The 19582-nt window shown below is 39.2% G+C and overlaps 1 protein-coding gene across 1 annotated transcript in view; it reads right to left on the bottom strand.

The window, feature by feature from the left end:
• TSPAN7 (tetraspanin 7) overlaps window positions 1-18301 on the bottom strand; it is a 126426-nt gene extending 108125 nt beyond the window's left edge. Inside the window, exon 1 of the mRNA XM_054472915.2 lies at window positions 18176-18301. Coding sequence (XP_054328890.1) covers window positions 18176-18256 — 81 coding nt within the window. The 5' untranslated portion in view covers window positions 18257-18301. The remainder of the gene's footprint in view (window positions 1-18175) is intronic.
• Between the last annotated feature and the right edge of the window lie 1281 nt (window positions 18302-19582).

Raw genomic sequence — 19582 nt, 5'->3', positions numbered from 1 at the left:
CAAAAAATTTAAATGCCTAATAGGAACAAAATAAAATTCTTTATTTTGAAGAGACAAGGCTTAAAAACCAAGTTAATGCATTTTTGCTTTGCATTATTATTATTATTTTTTTTTTGAGACACAGTCTCGCTCTGTCACCCAGGCTGGAGTGCAGTGGCACAATCTTGGCTCACTGCAACCTCTGCCTCTCAGGTTCAAGTGATTCTCCTACCTCAGCCTCCTGAGTAGCTGGGATTACAGGTGCATGCCACCACACCTGGCTAATTTTTGTATTTTTTTTTAGTAGAGACGGGGTTTTACCATGTTGGCCAGGCTGGTCTCAAACTCCTGACCTCATGTGATCTGCCCGCCTCAGCCTCCCAAAGTGCTGGTATTACAGGTGTGAGCCACCATGCTCGGCCTTGCATTAATTTAATCAAATCCGTAAAATACATTACAAATGAGATGATGTGGTAAAAAATAAAGGCACGCTATCTTTGAGACATAAAGTTATATACTAGAAAATGTCCAGAGTTATTCTGATTTTTTAAAAAAGAATTAACGGTTCTCTTCATTACGAAAGTAGTTCATGTTATATATAAAAGGAGGAAAAAACCTTGGAGAAGAAAAGCACACAGAAAGGAGTAGTCTATTAATTGTCTTATCACCCAACCACAGCTATTAACATTTGATGTGGATCCCCCTCAGGATTTGTTACATGCATTGTTTTCTTTACAAAAATGGCTTGCCATATATTTATGTATATATGTGTGTACATAATACATATACACATATGTACACATATATGTACATAATACATATACACATATGTACACCCATACATGTATATATGTATACATGTGTACATGTACATATACACATATACACATGTATACATAATACATATACACATATGTACACCCATACATATGTGTATATGTATACATGTGTACATATATACACATATGCATATGTATGTAATTTGTAGATAGCTCATTTGAACAGTGTTTTTAGTACAATATTCACCTATGTACCTTTCTTTTCCTGTATTTTTTTGTCTCAAAATTATTAGCATGCTATATCTCAGAGTTCACTTCTAACATCTTAATTTAAAAGACTGAATTTCCAGTGATGTGGAGAAGTGTACCTTTCCTCCATTTGTCATCTAAATGAGAAAAAAGCCCCCCAAAGTGCTCATTGAGGCACCACTCAAAGAGCGGCCTGTTCTAAGTCATTTACATAACCCTCAGGCTACCTACCACCTCTGTATACCAGGGCTATCTTTTGAAAAACACAACATACCAAGCAGTTACTTGTTTGTCCTCAAAACATCTCTGAAGGATATAAACTAAAACACCCTGCAGCCTCCCTTCCCAAATACAGCAGCAGCTGTTAAGGAGATTAATAAGTAACTTGCTCTTACCCTGTAGGAGAACCTTTATCCCTTAGACAAGTCTTTACTGGAATCATAGGCATCCATTAATGCTGCCGGCCAAATGCTTTGCTGTACCTATTACACCTATTATCAGCAAGCAACTCAGCATTAACTGCATTTAGAACTCCGGGCTTACTGTGCAGTTGAAAAGAATACCATTTACTATCTTATGCCTCTTAAATGAACATATGGCCTTTCACAACTTTGTATCTCCACCCCAACCCCCTCCTTTAATTCCAATCCTGCCTTTCTAGCCACTTCAAACATCTACCTGATCACCCATTTTGGTTAGCCAAGGGGGTTTAAGAGAGGAGGAAATGAGGCGGCTAGGAATCATACCCACTCAGCCAGGCCTCATCCCAACTATGAAAAGCCACTCTTCAGGCCAGAAGGGAAAAGCATGGGCTGCAGTAGAGCTGTCCAGGGGCCTACACAGTCTAGTGACCAGGAGTTCACTGGTCCAACTCCAGCTGTTCACCACTCACATGTCTCTGCTACTTCTCTGGGTCACTTTCTCCTTCTGCCCCTACACCAACCACGTCTCTTTTTTTTTTTTTTTTTAATTATTATACTTTAAGTTTTAGGGTACATGTGCACAACATGCAGGTTTGTTACATATGTATACATGTGCCATGTTGGTGTGCTGCACCCATTAACTCATCATTTAGCATTAGGTATATCACCTAATGCTATCCCTCCCCCCACCCCCACCCCACAACAGTCCCCGGTGTGTGATGTTCCCCTTTCTGTGTCCATGTGTTCTCATTGTTCAATTCCCACCTATGAGTGAGAACATGCGGTGTTTGGTTTTTTGTCCTTGCAATAGTTTGCTGAGAATGATGGTTTCCAGCGTCATCCATGTCCCTACAAAGGACATGAATATCTTGAGTTTGAATGCCTAAAAAAGAACTTCTCCATTCAGATCTTACAAGGCTGATTATCTCAAGTTCCACTGAACACCCAACAAACAAATATTTAAAGGTCAGATCTGCTCTCCAGGTCAATCAACTGTGACCATGGCAGATGGTGGGGAGGGTCAGGAAGTATAGAGATGGTCAAAAATAAATAATTTCCTAGGGTCACCTCTATCAATGAAAAATATAGTCAAACAAGCTTCTGAGAACCAGCCTATCTTTTAAATCTACCTTTGTCTCAAACTAAACACATGCAAAATGGAACACATCATATTAGTCTCAAACCCGCTTTTTCTAAGGTCTGCATTTTCATGAGAGTATCACCATCATCCATGCTCTTTAAGCACAGAATACTGGGGTTCTCTCTCACAAATATTCTTGCCACATCATGAAGTAGCTGTCCCCTGTCCTCCATTCTTCATTCCCATTGTCACCCTATATTAGACCTTCATTCTTACCTAGTTAACCTGGTTTCACCACTTCTTGCTTTTCTTATTTCAACCCAACCAACTTACTACTTCCAGATTAGGCCTGCAAAGTGTAGCTCCCAAAGTTACCACTCCCTGCTCAAAAGTATGGACTAGTCTTCACCTACTGGCCAAAGCAGGCCCAAAACCCTAACTCATGCAATCAACCCACAATAAGGCTTATGCCTACTTACCTAGACTTGCTGCATGCCTCACTTTTTATTACAGCTAAACTTATTCCTGTCCTAGACACAGAAACCATTCTGCTGATAGCCTTCATTATCCTCTCCAAGAACCACTTGTCAAAATCCTGTCATTCTCCAAGTGAACTCTGTCCACATGACCTTTCCAAATTCCCCAGCCCCACAAGCTCTCTCTCTTACAGTTCATTGCTATCCAAGCGCCACATATCTAACTTTAAATTAGGGTATTACAAAGCTTCAATCAAAAATCACATTCAAAGTAAAAAGAAACTGGTGAAATTAATCTTACTAGTATATTTAAACCACTATATCCAAAATATTACCATTTCAACATGCAATTAATGTAAAAAATGAGATATTTTACAGTGTTCATACTAACTCTTAAAAGTCTGGTATTTATTTTACATGTAGAGACATCCCAAGTTTGGACTATCCACATTTGAAGTGCTCAGGTGGTTAATTTATTGGACAGTACGTTACCAGCTCTTTCAAGATAAAAATCATGAGGCTTTCTTCATTCCCACTCCCATAGGCCCATATTAAACTTTAGATTTTAATTCTTGAGGGTAAGGATCGGACTTTCCTTCTAGTTATATCCCCTAGAACAGGAATCAGCAAATTGTAGCCCATGGGTCAAATCTGGCTGCAAATAAAGTTTTATTGGACTATAGCCTTACTCATTCATTTACATATTGTCTATGCTGCTTTCACACTACAATGGCAAAGGTGACTAGTTGCAACAGAGACTATATGGCCCACAATATAAATAAAATAAAATATTTGCTATCTGGCCCTTTACAGAAAATGTTTGCCTACCACTTCTCTAGAGCAATAATTCCCAAAGTGTGGTTAGTGGACAAACCAGTGTCTGGTCAGCAAACTGTTGTCAGTCCACATTGAGAAGAAGTTTGTACCAGAAAGTAAACAGACTTTTTTTTAAACAAAGCTTTCTGAATGAAGGAAGCAGTATATTAATTAATAGTCTGACAAGCTTTTTATCCCACTACAACTGTTTGACTTTATTGTACCTTTTGTCACATAATTTTTAAAAATTTTATAACCAAACACATTTATTTTTTATTTAATTGCTTCCAAATTTCCAGCTTACATAAGGCAGTCTCTCTCCTAATTTGTACATATGGTATGTACATTTTCTCACAGGATTTTATTTTTATATTTGAGCATTTAAACTAATTGGAAGTTTTCATATCATCTAAGTGAGGGCTCCAATTTTATTTTCCCACATATAGATATCCCATAGTATCAGGATCGTTTAAATCTAGTTTCTGTCACTGAAATGAATGCTCCTTTTCATTTATTAAATCATATTCACTAGAATTTATTTCTGGATTCTTCATTGTTCCACCAACCTATGTATTTCTAAGCAAACATCATATTGAATTGATTATATAGTTGTATTAATTTTGTATTGCTCCATAACAATATTACCACAAATGTAGAAGCTCAAAACAAAACACATTTATTATCTCATAGTTTCTGTGGGTCAAAAATCTGGGCATAGCTTAGCTGAGGCTTCTGTTTCAGGGCCTTGCAAAGCTTCGATCAAAGCATCAGGCAGGGCTGTAGTCTCATCTGAGGTACAAATGGGGAAGAATCTGCTTCCCAGATCATTTGACTATTGGCAGCATTCAGTTGCTTGCTGGTTACAGAGGGCCTTAGTTTCTTGCTAGCTGTCAGCCAGAGATTGCCCTGAGTTCCTTGTCATGTGGCCCTCTCTACAGGGCAGTTCATAACATAAAAGTTTGATTCTTCAAAGCCAGAAAGGAACAGAGTCTTTCAGCAAGATAGACTTTAAAATCTTATGTAATAAAATCATGCACACATAGTCATATGCATTTGATCACTTCATTATATTCTATTAATTAGATGACAGTCTCAGGTCTTACCCACACCCAAGCAGAGTGGATTAAACAAGGGCATGAATATCAGGAGGTGAGATTACGGGGGACATTTTATAGTCTATCTGCCACAATAGTATATTCTGATAATAAGGCATATACTTCCTTTTCCTCCCCAAAATATCTCTTGATTTCTCAGGTATTTATTCTTCTATGTAAACAATATAGTTTTATCAAGTACCATCTCCTCCCCCCTCCCCCAAATCCTGTCAGTATTCTATTGGGAAATAAAAATTAAAAACATTTTTAGAAAACTGATATTTTTATGATACTAAATTTCCCCACCCAAGAACATCTGGTATCATTTAATCTGTTCAGATCTCATTTTATGACCCAAGATAGGATTTTATTGTTCTTCATATAAGAGCCTTGCCTTTCTTATTAACTTTTTTCTGAAGTAATTATGATTTCTGTTGCTGCTGTGAATGAAATGCCTTCCTCTCTTTCCTAAGGCTTATGCTAAAATAATAAAAAGAAATTAATTGTTGTATATTTCTCTTACATCCATCCATCTTATCAAATTCTCTTAGTAGTTTTTTCCTAACATCTCTTGGGTTATTTAGTTTACAACAACTACATCTGTAAAAAGATAATTTTATCTCTTTCTCCAATGTTAATTTTTTCTTACTGCATTTGCTAGATAAACCAAGTCATAAATAATAATGGTAAACAAGAATCTCTGTCCAGTTTCTGATTGGCTCAAATAATTTTAGTATTTTACCACTTGTTTAAACAAATACTTACTGTTGGTTTTAACATTTGTTGAATGAAAATCATCTTTGTTAATAAAGATAATGGTAGATACTCCACCCTTAAGGAGGTAGAACATAACTCTTCACATAAGCGTGGACTGTGCATTGTGATTTTCTTTGAAAGAGTACCATATGAGAAGCGGGGAAAGAGCAACTTTACGGTGGAGAAACCTGACAAATTATCTCACCCCGGTGATCAAAGTCAATATCAACAGTGATAAATAATGTTGGTGGTATGTATCCTTAACATGATATGATTGAAATAGCACTTTACCTCTGTGGTCTTCTTCCCCAGAGCACATAACTACATTCTAATCATGAAAAAAACATCAGGCAAATCCAAATTGAGGGACATTCTACAAAATGCATCAGCAGTACTCCTCAAAACTGTTAACAGTCAAAAACAAGAAAAGTCTGAGAAATTGTCACAGCCAAGGGGAGCCTAAGGAGACATGACTACTAAATGTAATATGGGGTAGCCTGTAACAGAAAAAGGATATTAGGTTAAAATGAATGAAATAGGAATGAAGTATGGACTTCTGATAATTAAAATTTATCAATATTGATTAACTATAACAAATGTATCACATTAATGTAAGCTGTTAGTAATAGGGAAAAATGGTGGTATGATATATGGGAACTCTATGCACTATCTCTATAATTTTTCTGTAAACTTAAAGCTGTTCCAAAAAGAAAAGCTTATTTTAAAAAGAATGATGGAAGTCACCAATTCCTCATTTGACTCTAAGTGTCAGACTTATATTTATTCATCCTAGATAGGAATACCTTTATCCCAATGACAGGACCAAACTCAGTGAGTCCTATTTTTGGTTCCTGTTCAAACCACTCTGTTAACTCAGCTCTCTTTGGTAGCAAACTATAAAACCCTAAAAGTGAATCATTCTTAATTTCCAGGATGGGGAATATTCTGACCAATTTATTCATTTAACAAGTATTGATACAGTACCTCTCATGTACAAGAAACTAGGAAAGAAACACTTTATGCCCTAAGGAATAATGTTGCCAAAATATATATGTATCACACTTTAGTTTATAAAGCACTTGAATGTTATTTGACCCTCAACACTTGACTGAGGTGGGTAATCATAGATATCCTCAATTCTAAAGAGGAAACTGGGGCTCAGAGAGAATAAGTGATTTGCCTAAGGTCACACAGCAAACGTACTAGCTGAGACTTCACATTAAGTCTAATTTTAAATCCTCCGCAATAGAATGCAATGGTTAAAAGAATATCAAGTGAGTGATACAGTTCAAAATATGAAACAGAAATCTGGAGGAGCTAGAAGTCCACAAAAGCTTCACCAGAAACAGAACTTTAACCCAAATAGAGATGGGGATGTAGAAGGGATGTTTAGCAACATTTTCCACAGTCTTATCAAGCTTTGGGTTCCTTTTCAACCCCAAAGGGGTATACCTTTGTGAAGTCCTAGTCTAATCCCTGGAAATCATAAACAATCAATTAGTATTTATGGAGTGATTAGAACAATGAACTGATCCAGGAGTTCTACACATCATCATGATGATGTTTGAAGAATGAATGGGAATTGAGGTGCAGAAGCAACTTCATTTCACTAAGAAGAATAGCAGTCTGAGGTAAGAATAAAAGTCTCTGTATTACTGGTGAGAAAAAGATTGATTATTCAATAGCCATGGTAACTAGTAACCACCAGCACCAACTTTTAAACCTATTTGATTGAGGGCAATTCACCTCAGACTAATCATCAATGACAACTCAACTTGCTTCAGGGAATACACTTCTGGAAGCCAATTACAATGAGCTTCACACAATTCAAGGTCAGCCAATCAGCAGCAGACACACTGCAGTGAACATGCTTCTCAGAGTCAATCAACAGTAGTCTCACTCAAATAGCCATGCTTCTAAAGTCAAGTTCAACCACTCATGCCTCTGTAACCAAAACACCACTATGTTTCCCAAAAAGATCAATAATCTGCTTCACTCACAGACTATGCTTAACACAGCTGTCTCTTACTTTGGTAAGTAATGAATTCTGGGTTTTGTTTTACATGTTGGATTATGGTCTCTCTTTGACAAACCAAGACTTTTCCCTAACTTCTCAGAACAACTGTGAAAAAAAATAGATTCCCCCTAAGGAATGGAAACTACTCCAAACTCCAAGAGTTCACTTGAAGACCCTTGCCAAAGACCAATTAAGTGGGTAAGAAAAATGCTACATTGACTACATCTTGTTTTGTGGAATACTCTCCTCAATTTAGCTTTATGGTACCACAGATCATATCATAGGAAAGCATTCATGAGGTAAGAACTCATTTATATCAAATGGCATCACAGCCCCATAGAGCCACATCCCAGGAATCAGAATCACCTTGGGATTTTTTTTTTTAAACTCACACACCCAGGTTTCTCTTCATATCAATTAAAACTTAAACTCTATGAGATAGGACTGAGAATCAGTGTTTTTAAATGTCCTTGGTGATTCTGATACACATTGCTTTAGTCAGGAATGATTAGCATGGTCTCGTAAGAGTGCAAGGCCATTTTGGTTTACTGAAAGACACTGCAGGCCTGGTTCCAGACTCTCAGGCAACGAAGACCAAATTAATATTGCCAGTACTAGGTTAGATACTCCGCAGCTACCTGCAGATCCAGGAGGCTCAAGTGAACCAAGCCTGCTATTATCTACTGAGTTCTCCCTGGATCAATGTTTCTCAATCCTAATTGCACAGCTGAACCACCTGGGAGCATATTTTAGCATATCAATTCTGGCACTCCATCCAGACCAACTGAATCAGAATCTCTTAGGATGGGGTCTAAGTATCTTCTTTAGGGCCCCTTAGGCAATTCTATGGGCAAACAGGGTGAGAATCACTCATCTAGACTGTTCACCAGTACCTGTGTCTGACTCATCTCATCATCCTCTAGTATAAGGCACCTGGAATTTCTCCTAGAAACAGATGATGATGCGAAAATCCCACTATATCTTGCAGAAAGCACCAAAGAAAATCTTCCAGAGTCAAAATGTGATGTTTAAACTATTTTAAATGCTTTACACTAAAAGCCCAGACTTCACCACTATGCAATATATATGTAACAAAACTGCACTTGTATTCCCTAAATCTATAAAAGTAATAATAAATGTTTTAAAAGGCAATAAACAAATAAATAAAATGCTGTTTTAACTGTTTAACTGATCAAATAACCAAAAGGAAAAACAAAACAAAGAAAACCCTCTCCTTTTTCCTCTACATCCTTTTCTTGATGAATAGTGGGGTTCTGCAGTAAGATGAAAAAAATGTTCAGCCAAGAATGAAAATCATTCTGTCATGGCAAGGGGAGTAACAGCCAAAATAAGAAATTTAAGAGCAGCATTCCAAAAATCTGCTTGCAATGAGGAGGTAACTCAGACTGGAAGCTGCTGTAATGGAACTAAAGGAGAAAAAGACATAAGAATATATTTTTAAAGTGTGTTTCAAATGGATTTAGCAGTGCATTAGTCATCTATGTCAAGAGTTTAACATGTTTAAACAAAGAAACACAGTCACAATGACTTTCAATTTTCAGCACCTTCTGAGGTGCTTACTTAAAGCAGTATATAAAGAACAATCACTGAATAAGTAATGCAACTCACAATAGGGTCAAATCAAGAACTCTAGTTGTGATTAGAATGGAGAAGAGTATTTCATTCTATTTAGACCAAAATTCAGCTAATTTCTAAGCAACGACTAAGTGAAAAAGACTTAATGTTCCCCAAATGTTATAAAAGGTAGTTCACACATCCTAACTGTATATTGCATATGGTAAATTAAGTTGATAAAATAAGAAAAAACTCCAGATTATAATGTACAAGTCCCATAATAACCATGAAGGGTTATCACTGTAGTAAAAGAAAAATAGCCAAGCAATAATCAGTTTAACATCAAGGTCCTCTCCCCAACACACACACCACACTATAAACACTAAATTAATCCAGCAAGGTCTGAATTAGGTCAGAAGACACATGGGACTTCATCTGGTGGGAAGAAATAAGAAGGGCAGAAAAAGCAGCAGCAACCTTCAGAGCTTCATTTCCATTTGTCCAGTCGCTGATGACCAGATGACCTTACAGAGGATGTGTCTTAGTAAGCCTGTTCCAACTTAGAACACTTCCCTTGAAATCCAAAAGCTTTTTAAAAATTGAAAACTGGGTACCAATATTTATTAGAATAGCCCGACTATTGCTGTTTTAGATGCTCTATTCAATCACTCACAGTCAACTGGGTATTTAATTAGTACCATCTGATGTAGAGATAAAGATATAAAGGACTTCCAGTTAAAGATGACAGATTGAACACATCCATTTACCTTGGCTATCTCCCAAAACTCCACTGAAATGACACTAAAAGAATGTTTTTAACCTACAATAACAAAGAGAGGAGACAACCACAATGATCTCTTCAAAGCTGAGAAAAAGCCAAATCTTATGGCAGCTGTGAGAGAAGCACAAAATAAAATATTTGCACCCAAACATCCCCAAAAGACTCAGGGGTTAGCAGCTCCACGCACACGTGGAAGTAGGGAGGAAAGGAGAGCTAAAATAAGTAGGTTCCAGTAAGAGTTTTTCGAAAAACAATTCGATTCCTCACCCCCACCCCCGCCACCAACTTCCTGTCTCTGGCTTCTACTCATTCTACTATAGGTTCAGATATTTATTCTTTGGAGGGTGAAAGAGATGGTCTCTGAACTGGTTAATATAAGCACAGTGGACATGGATTCTACACCGGAAACAGGAGCTTAAGCAAAGGTTTATATACTGTATATAGAGACTTCTATATTCTCACCTTCTTTACTCAGAGAGCAATTAGAAGATTCTTCTGTAGGATATCTGATGAGACCAAAAGAAAAGACCTAAAGATATTGACCTTGGTCCTAAAACTCAACTGCCCAGCCAAATCACCCAAATTACAATTGATAAACACGTACTTTAGGCTAAGAGTTTCCAATCAGCTTCATAGTGCCCCCTCTTAAACATGTACAGAAAAGAGAGCAAAACATGACCACAAATTTGAGGTAAGCCTGTAATATGCCAGAAAACAGAACAGTCTGAAGGAAACTATGCAGGAAGAAGCAAACTCAAAAAAATTACTAATATTTTCAGAGAGATATTAAAACTATATTACACTCATGAAACAAAAAGAGAATGCTAGAAAAAAAGAACATTCAGACCTCAAAAAGAAGCTTCTAGAAATTAACATATGAAACAAATGAAAAATGCAATAGCAGCAAGATAAAGTGGAAGTGATCTCCCAGAAATAGAACAAAAAGAAAAAGAGGTAGAAAATAGAAGGGGAGAAAATTAGAAGATTAGTCTAGGAGGTCCAACATCCAAATAGGACAGAAAAAAATGAAGGTAAAGAAAACAAAAAACAAAAGAAAATTTCCCCAAACTCAAGGACCAGATTGAAAGGTATACAGAAAATTTCCAGATTGAAAGAGTACCCAGGAAATAGTTAAAAATAGACATATACCAGAGCATATTGTTGTGAAATTTCAGAGCAAGCAAGAGATCATAACAACTTTCAGAGAAGAAAAGCAGGATTCAAGAAGAATCAGAATAACATCTAATTTCTCAACACTAACAACAAGAACAAGACTTGGAATAGGGAGAGACAGAAAAATTCTGAGGATAAATGATTTCCAAACTACAATTCTACACTAAGCCAAACGATCAAATTAAGAGAAAAATAAGATTTTCATACCTGTAAGAGCTCAAAAAATTAACCCCAATACATCATTTTTTCCAGAAAATTATTAAACTTGCTCTACCAAAATGAAAAAAAAAAAACCAAAAAACACCAAGGAAGAGAAAGACATGACATCTCAAAAACCGAGGATCCAACGTAAAAGGAGACAGGATTCACCAGGATGATGGTGAAGGGAGACTATATTGATGTCCACTGTTTCAAAGGCCCAGAAAATACTAGTCCAGATTAAAGATCAGAAAGCTTTGGGAGAAATGCCTCCAAGAACAAGAATCTGATATGACACATGAAGTGTTTGAACAGACTGAGTGAAGAAACAGATCTTGGGGAAAGTACAGGGATAAATTAGGAGTGAGCATGGCAACTAAAAAGCAAAGGACCAAACAAGGCAATTCCTAACTGCAGAGAAAACAAAAAGCTATGCAAGTAATCATAATATACACACTACATGGCTCAGCTGTGACTAGGTTTACCTAGTCATGTTAATGAAATCACTGACGACCACTCTAACCAAAATATGACAACGATAAAATGATATATTAGGGTCTACTACAATATATGGAAGATAAGAGTATGGGAGAAAGGGGCAGGAGGGCTAAATCTTCATCTTCTGTAGTGGGAAGACAGTACATAACATCTAAAACTGAAAAGTTGAGAAATAGAATACATGTGTTATTTTAAAATGCAGGTAAAATGCCAAAAGCAGCAGCTAGTAAACGTTGGTACACATTCTATTGACTACTCAATACCTGACATGTAATAGACATTCAGTGAATGATTGAATCGTATTGATGTGCAAAAGAATAACTATAAACTAAAGTATGTGCCTGATACGGTTTGGCTGTGTCCCCACTCAAATCTCATTTTGAATTGTAGCTCCCATAATTTCCACTTGTTGTGGGAGGGACCCAGTGGGAGATAATTGAATCATGAAGGTAGGTTTTTCCCATGCTGTTCTCGTGATAGTGAATAAGTCTCACAAGATCTGATGGTTTTATAAATGGGAGTTCCCCTGCACAAGCTCGCCTCCCTACCACCGTGTAAGATGTAACTTTGCTGCTCATTCGCCTTCAGCCATGATTTTGGGGCCTCCCCAGCCATGTGGAACTGTGAGTCAATTAAACCCCTTTCCTTTATAAATTACACAGTCCCAGATATGTCTTTATTAGCAGCTTAAGAACAGACTAATACAGTGCCCAAATTCAAACACTCTTTAAAATGTTAGGAGTTGCTCTTTAAGATTTTTCCCTCTATTTATATCTCAAGTACCTAAACTTTCTGGACAAAAAAAAAAAAAAAAAAATGGTTTTAAATTATTTTTCCAAAAAAGATTAGTGATGTTTCTCAAATGAAAAACAAATTGCTGATATTTTACCATAGAAGAATTTGATAGCACTATTGATAAGCTAATTACCTCCTTAGATAATCAAGGAAGAAATCAGGCCCAATATACACTTGAATTAAGCAAGGGAAATTTCTCTTCACACATGGTGGATTTAAATCTTAGCTTAGAACTCAGATGAGTATTTAAAATACATTAAAAATGTATAAATAAAACAAAAATTCACCTGGTAAGCAAAATATTTATTACATTTCTTTGCTTGATCTTGAAACAGTTACATTGGTTGTGAAGAAAGGATATTTTGTTATATATATAGGGCAAGATCTTTTTTATTCATGCTTAACAAATTCTAATTAAAAATTTAAATAACCAAAATGTCTGACAAACTAAGTGATCACAAAAATATAATGATTGAACTATCATTAGGATAAGCAAGTTCTTGTAAAATCTGCTATTCCATCTTTTCACACATTTATTGGAGGAACACATTTAAATAACTACAGGTAGACTAGAAATAACATTGTTTTAAAAAAAGTCCCCATTGAGGTGAGTTGAAATAAATAACTGAGCCCAAGAGTAGTCAATAAAATTTCATTTATTCATTAATTAATTCATTCATTAAGGAAATAAGTATTTAGTGAGTAAACCTACTATGAGCCTGACATTGTTTGCTAGTCTTTAAAGCACAGGATAACTTACTCCTAAGTGTGTTTTTCCCTCCTCTTCTATAAACCTGAAAATAAAACATACAAATCAAGAGAAATGAAGGATCAGTTTACACAGCATTCAGGTGATATTATTTAACCAAAAGACAAATCATCCCATCCATTTGAACACAATTATATAAAGAGGTACCTACCTTTTGCCTTCAAGTAATTATATAGTACACAATAGAGAATGTTTTTCTTCTCACGTGATTGTGTTGCGCATGCTCTGCTACGGTGGTTCCAAACACCAATAAATATACAGAGTTTTGCATAACGCTCCATTTTTTCTTCACAGGACTTACTGCTATGTAAGTCCAGTAGTGCAGAGGTTGGTGGCAGTGTTGACATTTTGAGCAAGGCAATTCTTTGTTGTGAGAGGTTGTCTTGTGTACTGTAGGATGTTTAGCAGCATCTGTGGCCTCTACCCATGAAAGGCCAGTATCATCCTCCCCTCCAGCTATGGCCAAAAATGTCTCCAGACATTGCCAAATATGAGAGGAGGGCAAAACTGCCCCCTTTTGAGAACCACCACTTTAGAGAAACACCTCAGAGAGAGAGTGTGATTATAGACAGAAGAGAAAGCCAGATAAAACAATAATCTCTCTTTCAAAAGTGTAGACTTCTGGCTTAACATATGCTCAAGTATGTCAACCTTTATGATGCTACTGCTCTACCACCATTTTAAGTTCAAATGCCTTCTAGTTCTAAATCTAAATTAAGGTAAAGAAAGGGAAAAATTCCTATTAAAACAACTCACGAACACAAAGGAGATAATTCTGTCTAATCTTTCCTCCACCTTCCACTTTAAAGAACACCAAGGTCGGCCGGGTGTGGTGGCTCACGCCTGTAATCCCAGCACTTTGGGAGGCTGAGGCGGGCAGATCACGAGGTCAAGGGATTGAGACCATCCTGGCCCACATGGTGAAACCCCATCTCTACTAAAAATACAAAAATTAGCTGGGTGTGGTGGCACACACCTGTAGTCCCAGCTACTCAGGAGGCTGAGGCAGGAGAATGGCGTGAACCCAGGAGGCGGAGGTTGCAGTGAGCCGAGATTGCGCCACTGCACTCCAGCCTGGGCAACACAGCGAGACTCTGCCTCAAACAAACAAACAAACAAGACCACCAAGGTCATCTTTTTGTAAACTACCTAGCATAATCCCAGAAGTTTTGACAAATATTTGAGTACTTACTATGTGCCAGACATAGTTCTAAGTGCTGAAGAAAGATTTACCAACTGCATTTACTGAACTGAGAAATAATTAAATAAACATTTAACAGGTAAATATTTGTGACCTTGGTTTTGGCAAAGGATTCTCAAATATGACACCAAAAGCATAAACAAAAAAAGAAAAAAAATAGGTAAGCTGGACTTCATAAAAATAAACTTTTGTACTTCAAAGGACACCATCTAAAGATAACCCACAAAATAAGAGAAAACACTTGTAAATCATGTATCTGATAAGGGACTTGTACCCAGAATATATAAAAGGCTCTTACTACTTAATATATATATATAAAAACCCCACATCTTAAGATGGTCAAAGGATAGGAATAAATATTTCTTCAAGAAAGATAAATGACCAACAAGCACATAAAAAAGACACTCAGCATCATTACACATCAGGGAAATTCATACCAGAACCACAATGAGATACCACCTTCACACCTACTAAGGCTATAATAAAAAAGTCAGGCAATAACAAATGTTGGCAAGGATGCGGAGAAATTGGAATCCTCATGGTCAAAGGGAACGAGTGCTTTGCTTTGTGAAACAGGCTGGCAGTTCTTCAAACAATTAAACTTAGAATTACCATGTGACCTAGCAATTCAACTCCCAGGTACATACCCAATAGAAATGAAGACATGTTCACACAAAAATTTGTACATGAATGTTTATAGCACCATTATTCATGATAGCTAAATGACCCAATCAACTCAAATGTCCAACAGACAAATGGATAAACAAAATGTGCTATAATCATCCAATGGAATATTATTCAACCATAAAAAGGAATGAAGTACTGATATACACTACAACATGGATGAACCTTGAAGTAATTATGCTGAGTGAAAAAAACAGTCACAAAAGGGCAACTATTGTATGATTACATTTATATGAAATGCCTGCAATACGGAAATCTCTAGAGACAGAAAGTGGTGGTTGCTTAGGGCTGGCAGGGGGTGGGCATGAGGGTGGGAAGTTGAAATTGGGGGGTAAACGGAATAACAGCTAAAGAAATGGGTTTCTTGTGAAATGATGCAATGTTCTAAAATTGACTGGGGTGATGGTTGCACATATCTATGAATATACAGAAATATATACCACTTATATACAAAAAAAATGTGCTACTTATACTAAAACTCACTGAATCGTATACTTTAAATAGGTGGCTTTTATGGCATGTGAATCATGCCTCAATAAGGCTACTTAAAAATAACGTCTTGTTTAAAATATCCTCACACATTCGAAGAGATCTTATTCTTTTGGTTGTAAGTATGAAATGATTACAACAACCAAAGCCAGAACTGGCTTTGGTATTTAAACTACTGAAAATGTTCCAGGTAAACATTTAAGACTATGAAAATCTTGAAAGTAGAAAAAATTAAAATGAAGGCATCAAGGAACTTCCAGAGGACATAAAATGCAGTGATTGTTTAAGATGTATTGGGGGCATTAAGTAATTAGATTCATAGGGGTGGAATGTAAGCAAGGAGAGTTAAAGTGTTCATATGAAAAGCCTCAGCCTGGAAGACCCCCTTCTTTACCAGCTTGCAGTGATTCTGAAAGAACAATATTTCTTCATGTGCACTGTAAACCTTATTTTTAAGGAAGCTAAAAATACCCCCCATATGATTTACTCCAGTAACAAATAGGAAGTCAAGTAAATGATAAAGGGCCAAACAAAAAGAGATTTAAGGAAACACATAAAAAGCTAAACCAGTTCCCAGGAATGGCTACTGGGAAGTTTCAGCAATCAGCATGTGTTATTGCTTTTTACAGGCAGAGCATAAGATGATATGATCCCTGCATAGCTCACAATTCCACTACTGAGACATTTCAACCTGTGTCGTTGTCAGTCCAAATAAAGTCCGTTTCTGTGTTTGCCTTGTGCAATATGCCAGTTAATCTATCCTAGCTCATTGCAGAGCTCCTGGTATGCGTGGTCTGGGGAGTCCATACCTTCCCCGACTTGAAGAACCACCAACGCCAGCGATAAGGAAATGTCCGGGTGCATTAGGAATATTTTTGATCCTCAATAAATCTCTGCTTCTTCCTTGACCATTGCAAACAGTCCGGTTTGCCATCTAGTTGATTCTCGGTACCTCATACAGCACTGTGCTCCAGTTTCAAAGCAAAATTAGGGCTAATATGTGGTGGTGGGTGAGTGGCGGGGGTGGGGGGTGCAAGAAGAAAACAACCAAAGGTTGAACTGGCTTTTCCTACAGAGCCTCAGATTTCAAAATGACTGCCGTCGAAGCTAAAATGACCCAGATTTGGGGGACAAGGGGGGAAGAGGGTCGATATTCATTCCCCTGCGGGGTAGCTGTAGCTTGATTATGGGAGTAAGGAACTAGGGAAGACGGAGTCATCTACACGAAAAGAGAAATAACGGGGAATGGTCTTTAAGTACCACGCACCTCTCTCAGTGAATCACTGCAGTGTCAGCCCTGCACTGATGCCATGATTTGCCAAACAGGATGAGGTAAGGCACAAGCCTGGAGCCCCCTCCTCCCCCTCCTCCTCCTCCTCCTCGTCCTCCTCCTCCCCCTCCCCCTCCTCCTCCCCCCTCCCCCGCATAGAAAGGCGCATCCCTCCGCGAGGTGCACCACGCAGCCCCCCGCGGCCCTGGCTGAGGGGTGACGTCACCCTTCTGCATTGAGCTTCAAGGACCAGCGGCAGCACTGGATAGATGGGGAGTAGAGTTGGGGCGCTATCTCTATCACCAAGTGGAGGGGACCTTCTGCCAGGGCGCTGCGGATTGTGCTCATGCAGTGACAGAACCACCAGATAGGGAGTGTAAGGATGCAGGGAGGTGGGAAAGGAATCCAAAGACTCATCTCTTGGGTCACCAAGAAACCTCAAAGATGCCCCCGGCTTATGTAAGACCCTCTCCCTTTCGTGCGCCTCCACGCGGTAACAACGCCTGCTCCCCATCGTGCGCTTGGGAGACTTCGGTCGCCCTTGCCCAGCCAGGCAGGCATGGTGCTTCTGGTGCCTCCCTCCCGCAGCCCCGTGGGGTCGGGAATAACTGGGAAACTGAGATTAAACCCCACGCTCCCAAGTCCTCTCCTAGCCGACCACAGGTTAGCTCCAAGAGGAGCCGCGAACAGGCTGGTAGGGGAAGGGAGAGAAGGGTGTACAGCGAGGAAAACAGACGAATAAACCCGCAACTTTCCCTAGGAGCTGACCCTATCCCGGGAGATTATAAAAGAAACTAATGCATTAACATTTTTTTTGGAAGGTCAACAACCTGCAGTCACCGACACTCCGCAGCCCCTTGCAGCCTGCGCGGAGCGAGGTCTAGGGTTCCAGCAGCCCCGACCCGCACCCTGCCATCCTGCATCCCCGACCCAGCACGCCGCGCCTGTCTCCTTAAAGAGGGGTCCGAGATTTGATTTTTGGTTTGGGTTTTCCTCCCCACTTCTTTTCTCTGAGCATCATCATACAGACCGATGGAGAGCGACTCGGCCACCGGCCCGGCGTGGGCACTTACCCAGAAGACGAAGGAGTAGATGATGAGGAGGGTTTTGAGACAGGTTATCACAGGTTTGGTCTCCATTCTCCTCGATGCCATACTACAGAGCTCCGGCGGCGGCGGCGGCGGCAGGCGGCGGGCGGGCGCGCGGGAGGGGGAAGAGGCGGGGCGGGGCGGGGCGGCGCGGGGCGGGGGCGCGTGCCGCGAGAGGCCTCGTGAGCGCGCACCGCGCGGGGCTCCTACTGAAAAAGCCGGGCCGGGCAGTGACTGCGCATGCGGGAAACGCCGCCCGCGTCCGCAATACCGCGCAGGCTTAGACCCCCAGCAGAGGAGAAAGGCGAGGCCAGGCGAGGCGACGCGGGGCGCGGCAGGACAGGGGGGAGGGAATGGGAGAATTTAGTGGCCGGGTCAGAGGTCACGGGAACCTCTCCCAGTCCGCCCTGGCATTTAGATTTCTGCTTTGTACACAGTTGGGCGTTACATTTGCAGGTATGCCTGCACCTGGCTATGGGAAGTTTATGGGTGCCCCCCTGTCCATCAGTCACGTTTCTGCATTTTGACACCCCCCAGGGCCTTCTCACATGGAAATGACCCCGTAGTCATGTCCTTGGCAACCAGCAGGGCTTGTTTGTGCCAGGTGGCCAGAGATACAGCTGGAGGGATGGGCAGGAACCCCGGAGCTCAGACAGACCCCAAATCCTCGCCACCGCAGGTATCTGCAGGCTCCTCCATTTTTTAGATTTGTCTCACATTTTGAAATAATAAAACGAAATGACAAGAAAGGTCTGTATGAGGCGTCATTCTTGCTGCACATACAATGTTTAACAGATAACAGAAAAATGTTTAATATGCCTGAGAATCATTTGCAGCACGCTAACAAGTACAGTCCACCTCCGTCCTGTAAAGGAAAGCCACACTGAGGTCAAAAAATAATGTTCACAACCAATTTGGAGTTCCTCAAAAAGTTGAACAGAGTTTGCATATGATCTAGCAACTCCATTCCTGGGTATTTACCCAAGAGAAATGAAAATATATGCCCACACAAAACCATATACATGAATGTTTATAGCGGCATTATTCACAATAGCCAAAAATTGGAAACAACTCAAATATCCGTCAGCTGATGAGTGGATGACCAAAATTCGGTGCATCCATACAACGGAAAATTATTCGGCCACAAAAAAGAATGAAGTACTACTGATAAATGCTGCAAGGTGGATGAACCTTGAAAATATGCTAAGTGAAAGAAGCCAGACACAAAAGACCACATATTGAATGATTCATGTATAGGAAATATCCAAAATAGACAAATCCATAGAGACAGAAAAGAGATTAGTGGTTGCAGCGAGTGAGAGGCAGGAATGAGAAGTGACTCTTAATGGGTAAGCGGCTTCTTTTTAGAGTAATGAGAATGTTCTAGAATTA

The sequence above is a fragment of the Pongo pygmaeus genome, chromosome X, assembly GCF_028885625.2.
Source record: "Pongo pygmaeus isolate AG05252 chromosome X, NHGRI_mPonPyg2-v2.0_pri, whole genome shotgun sequence".
NCBI lineage: Eukaryota > Metazoa > Chordata > Mammalia > Primates > Hominidae > Pongo > Pongo pygmaeus.
Note: the sequence above shows the minus strand (reverse complement) of the source record. Positions and strands in the feature narration are given on the sequence as shown.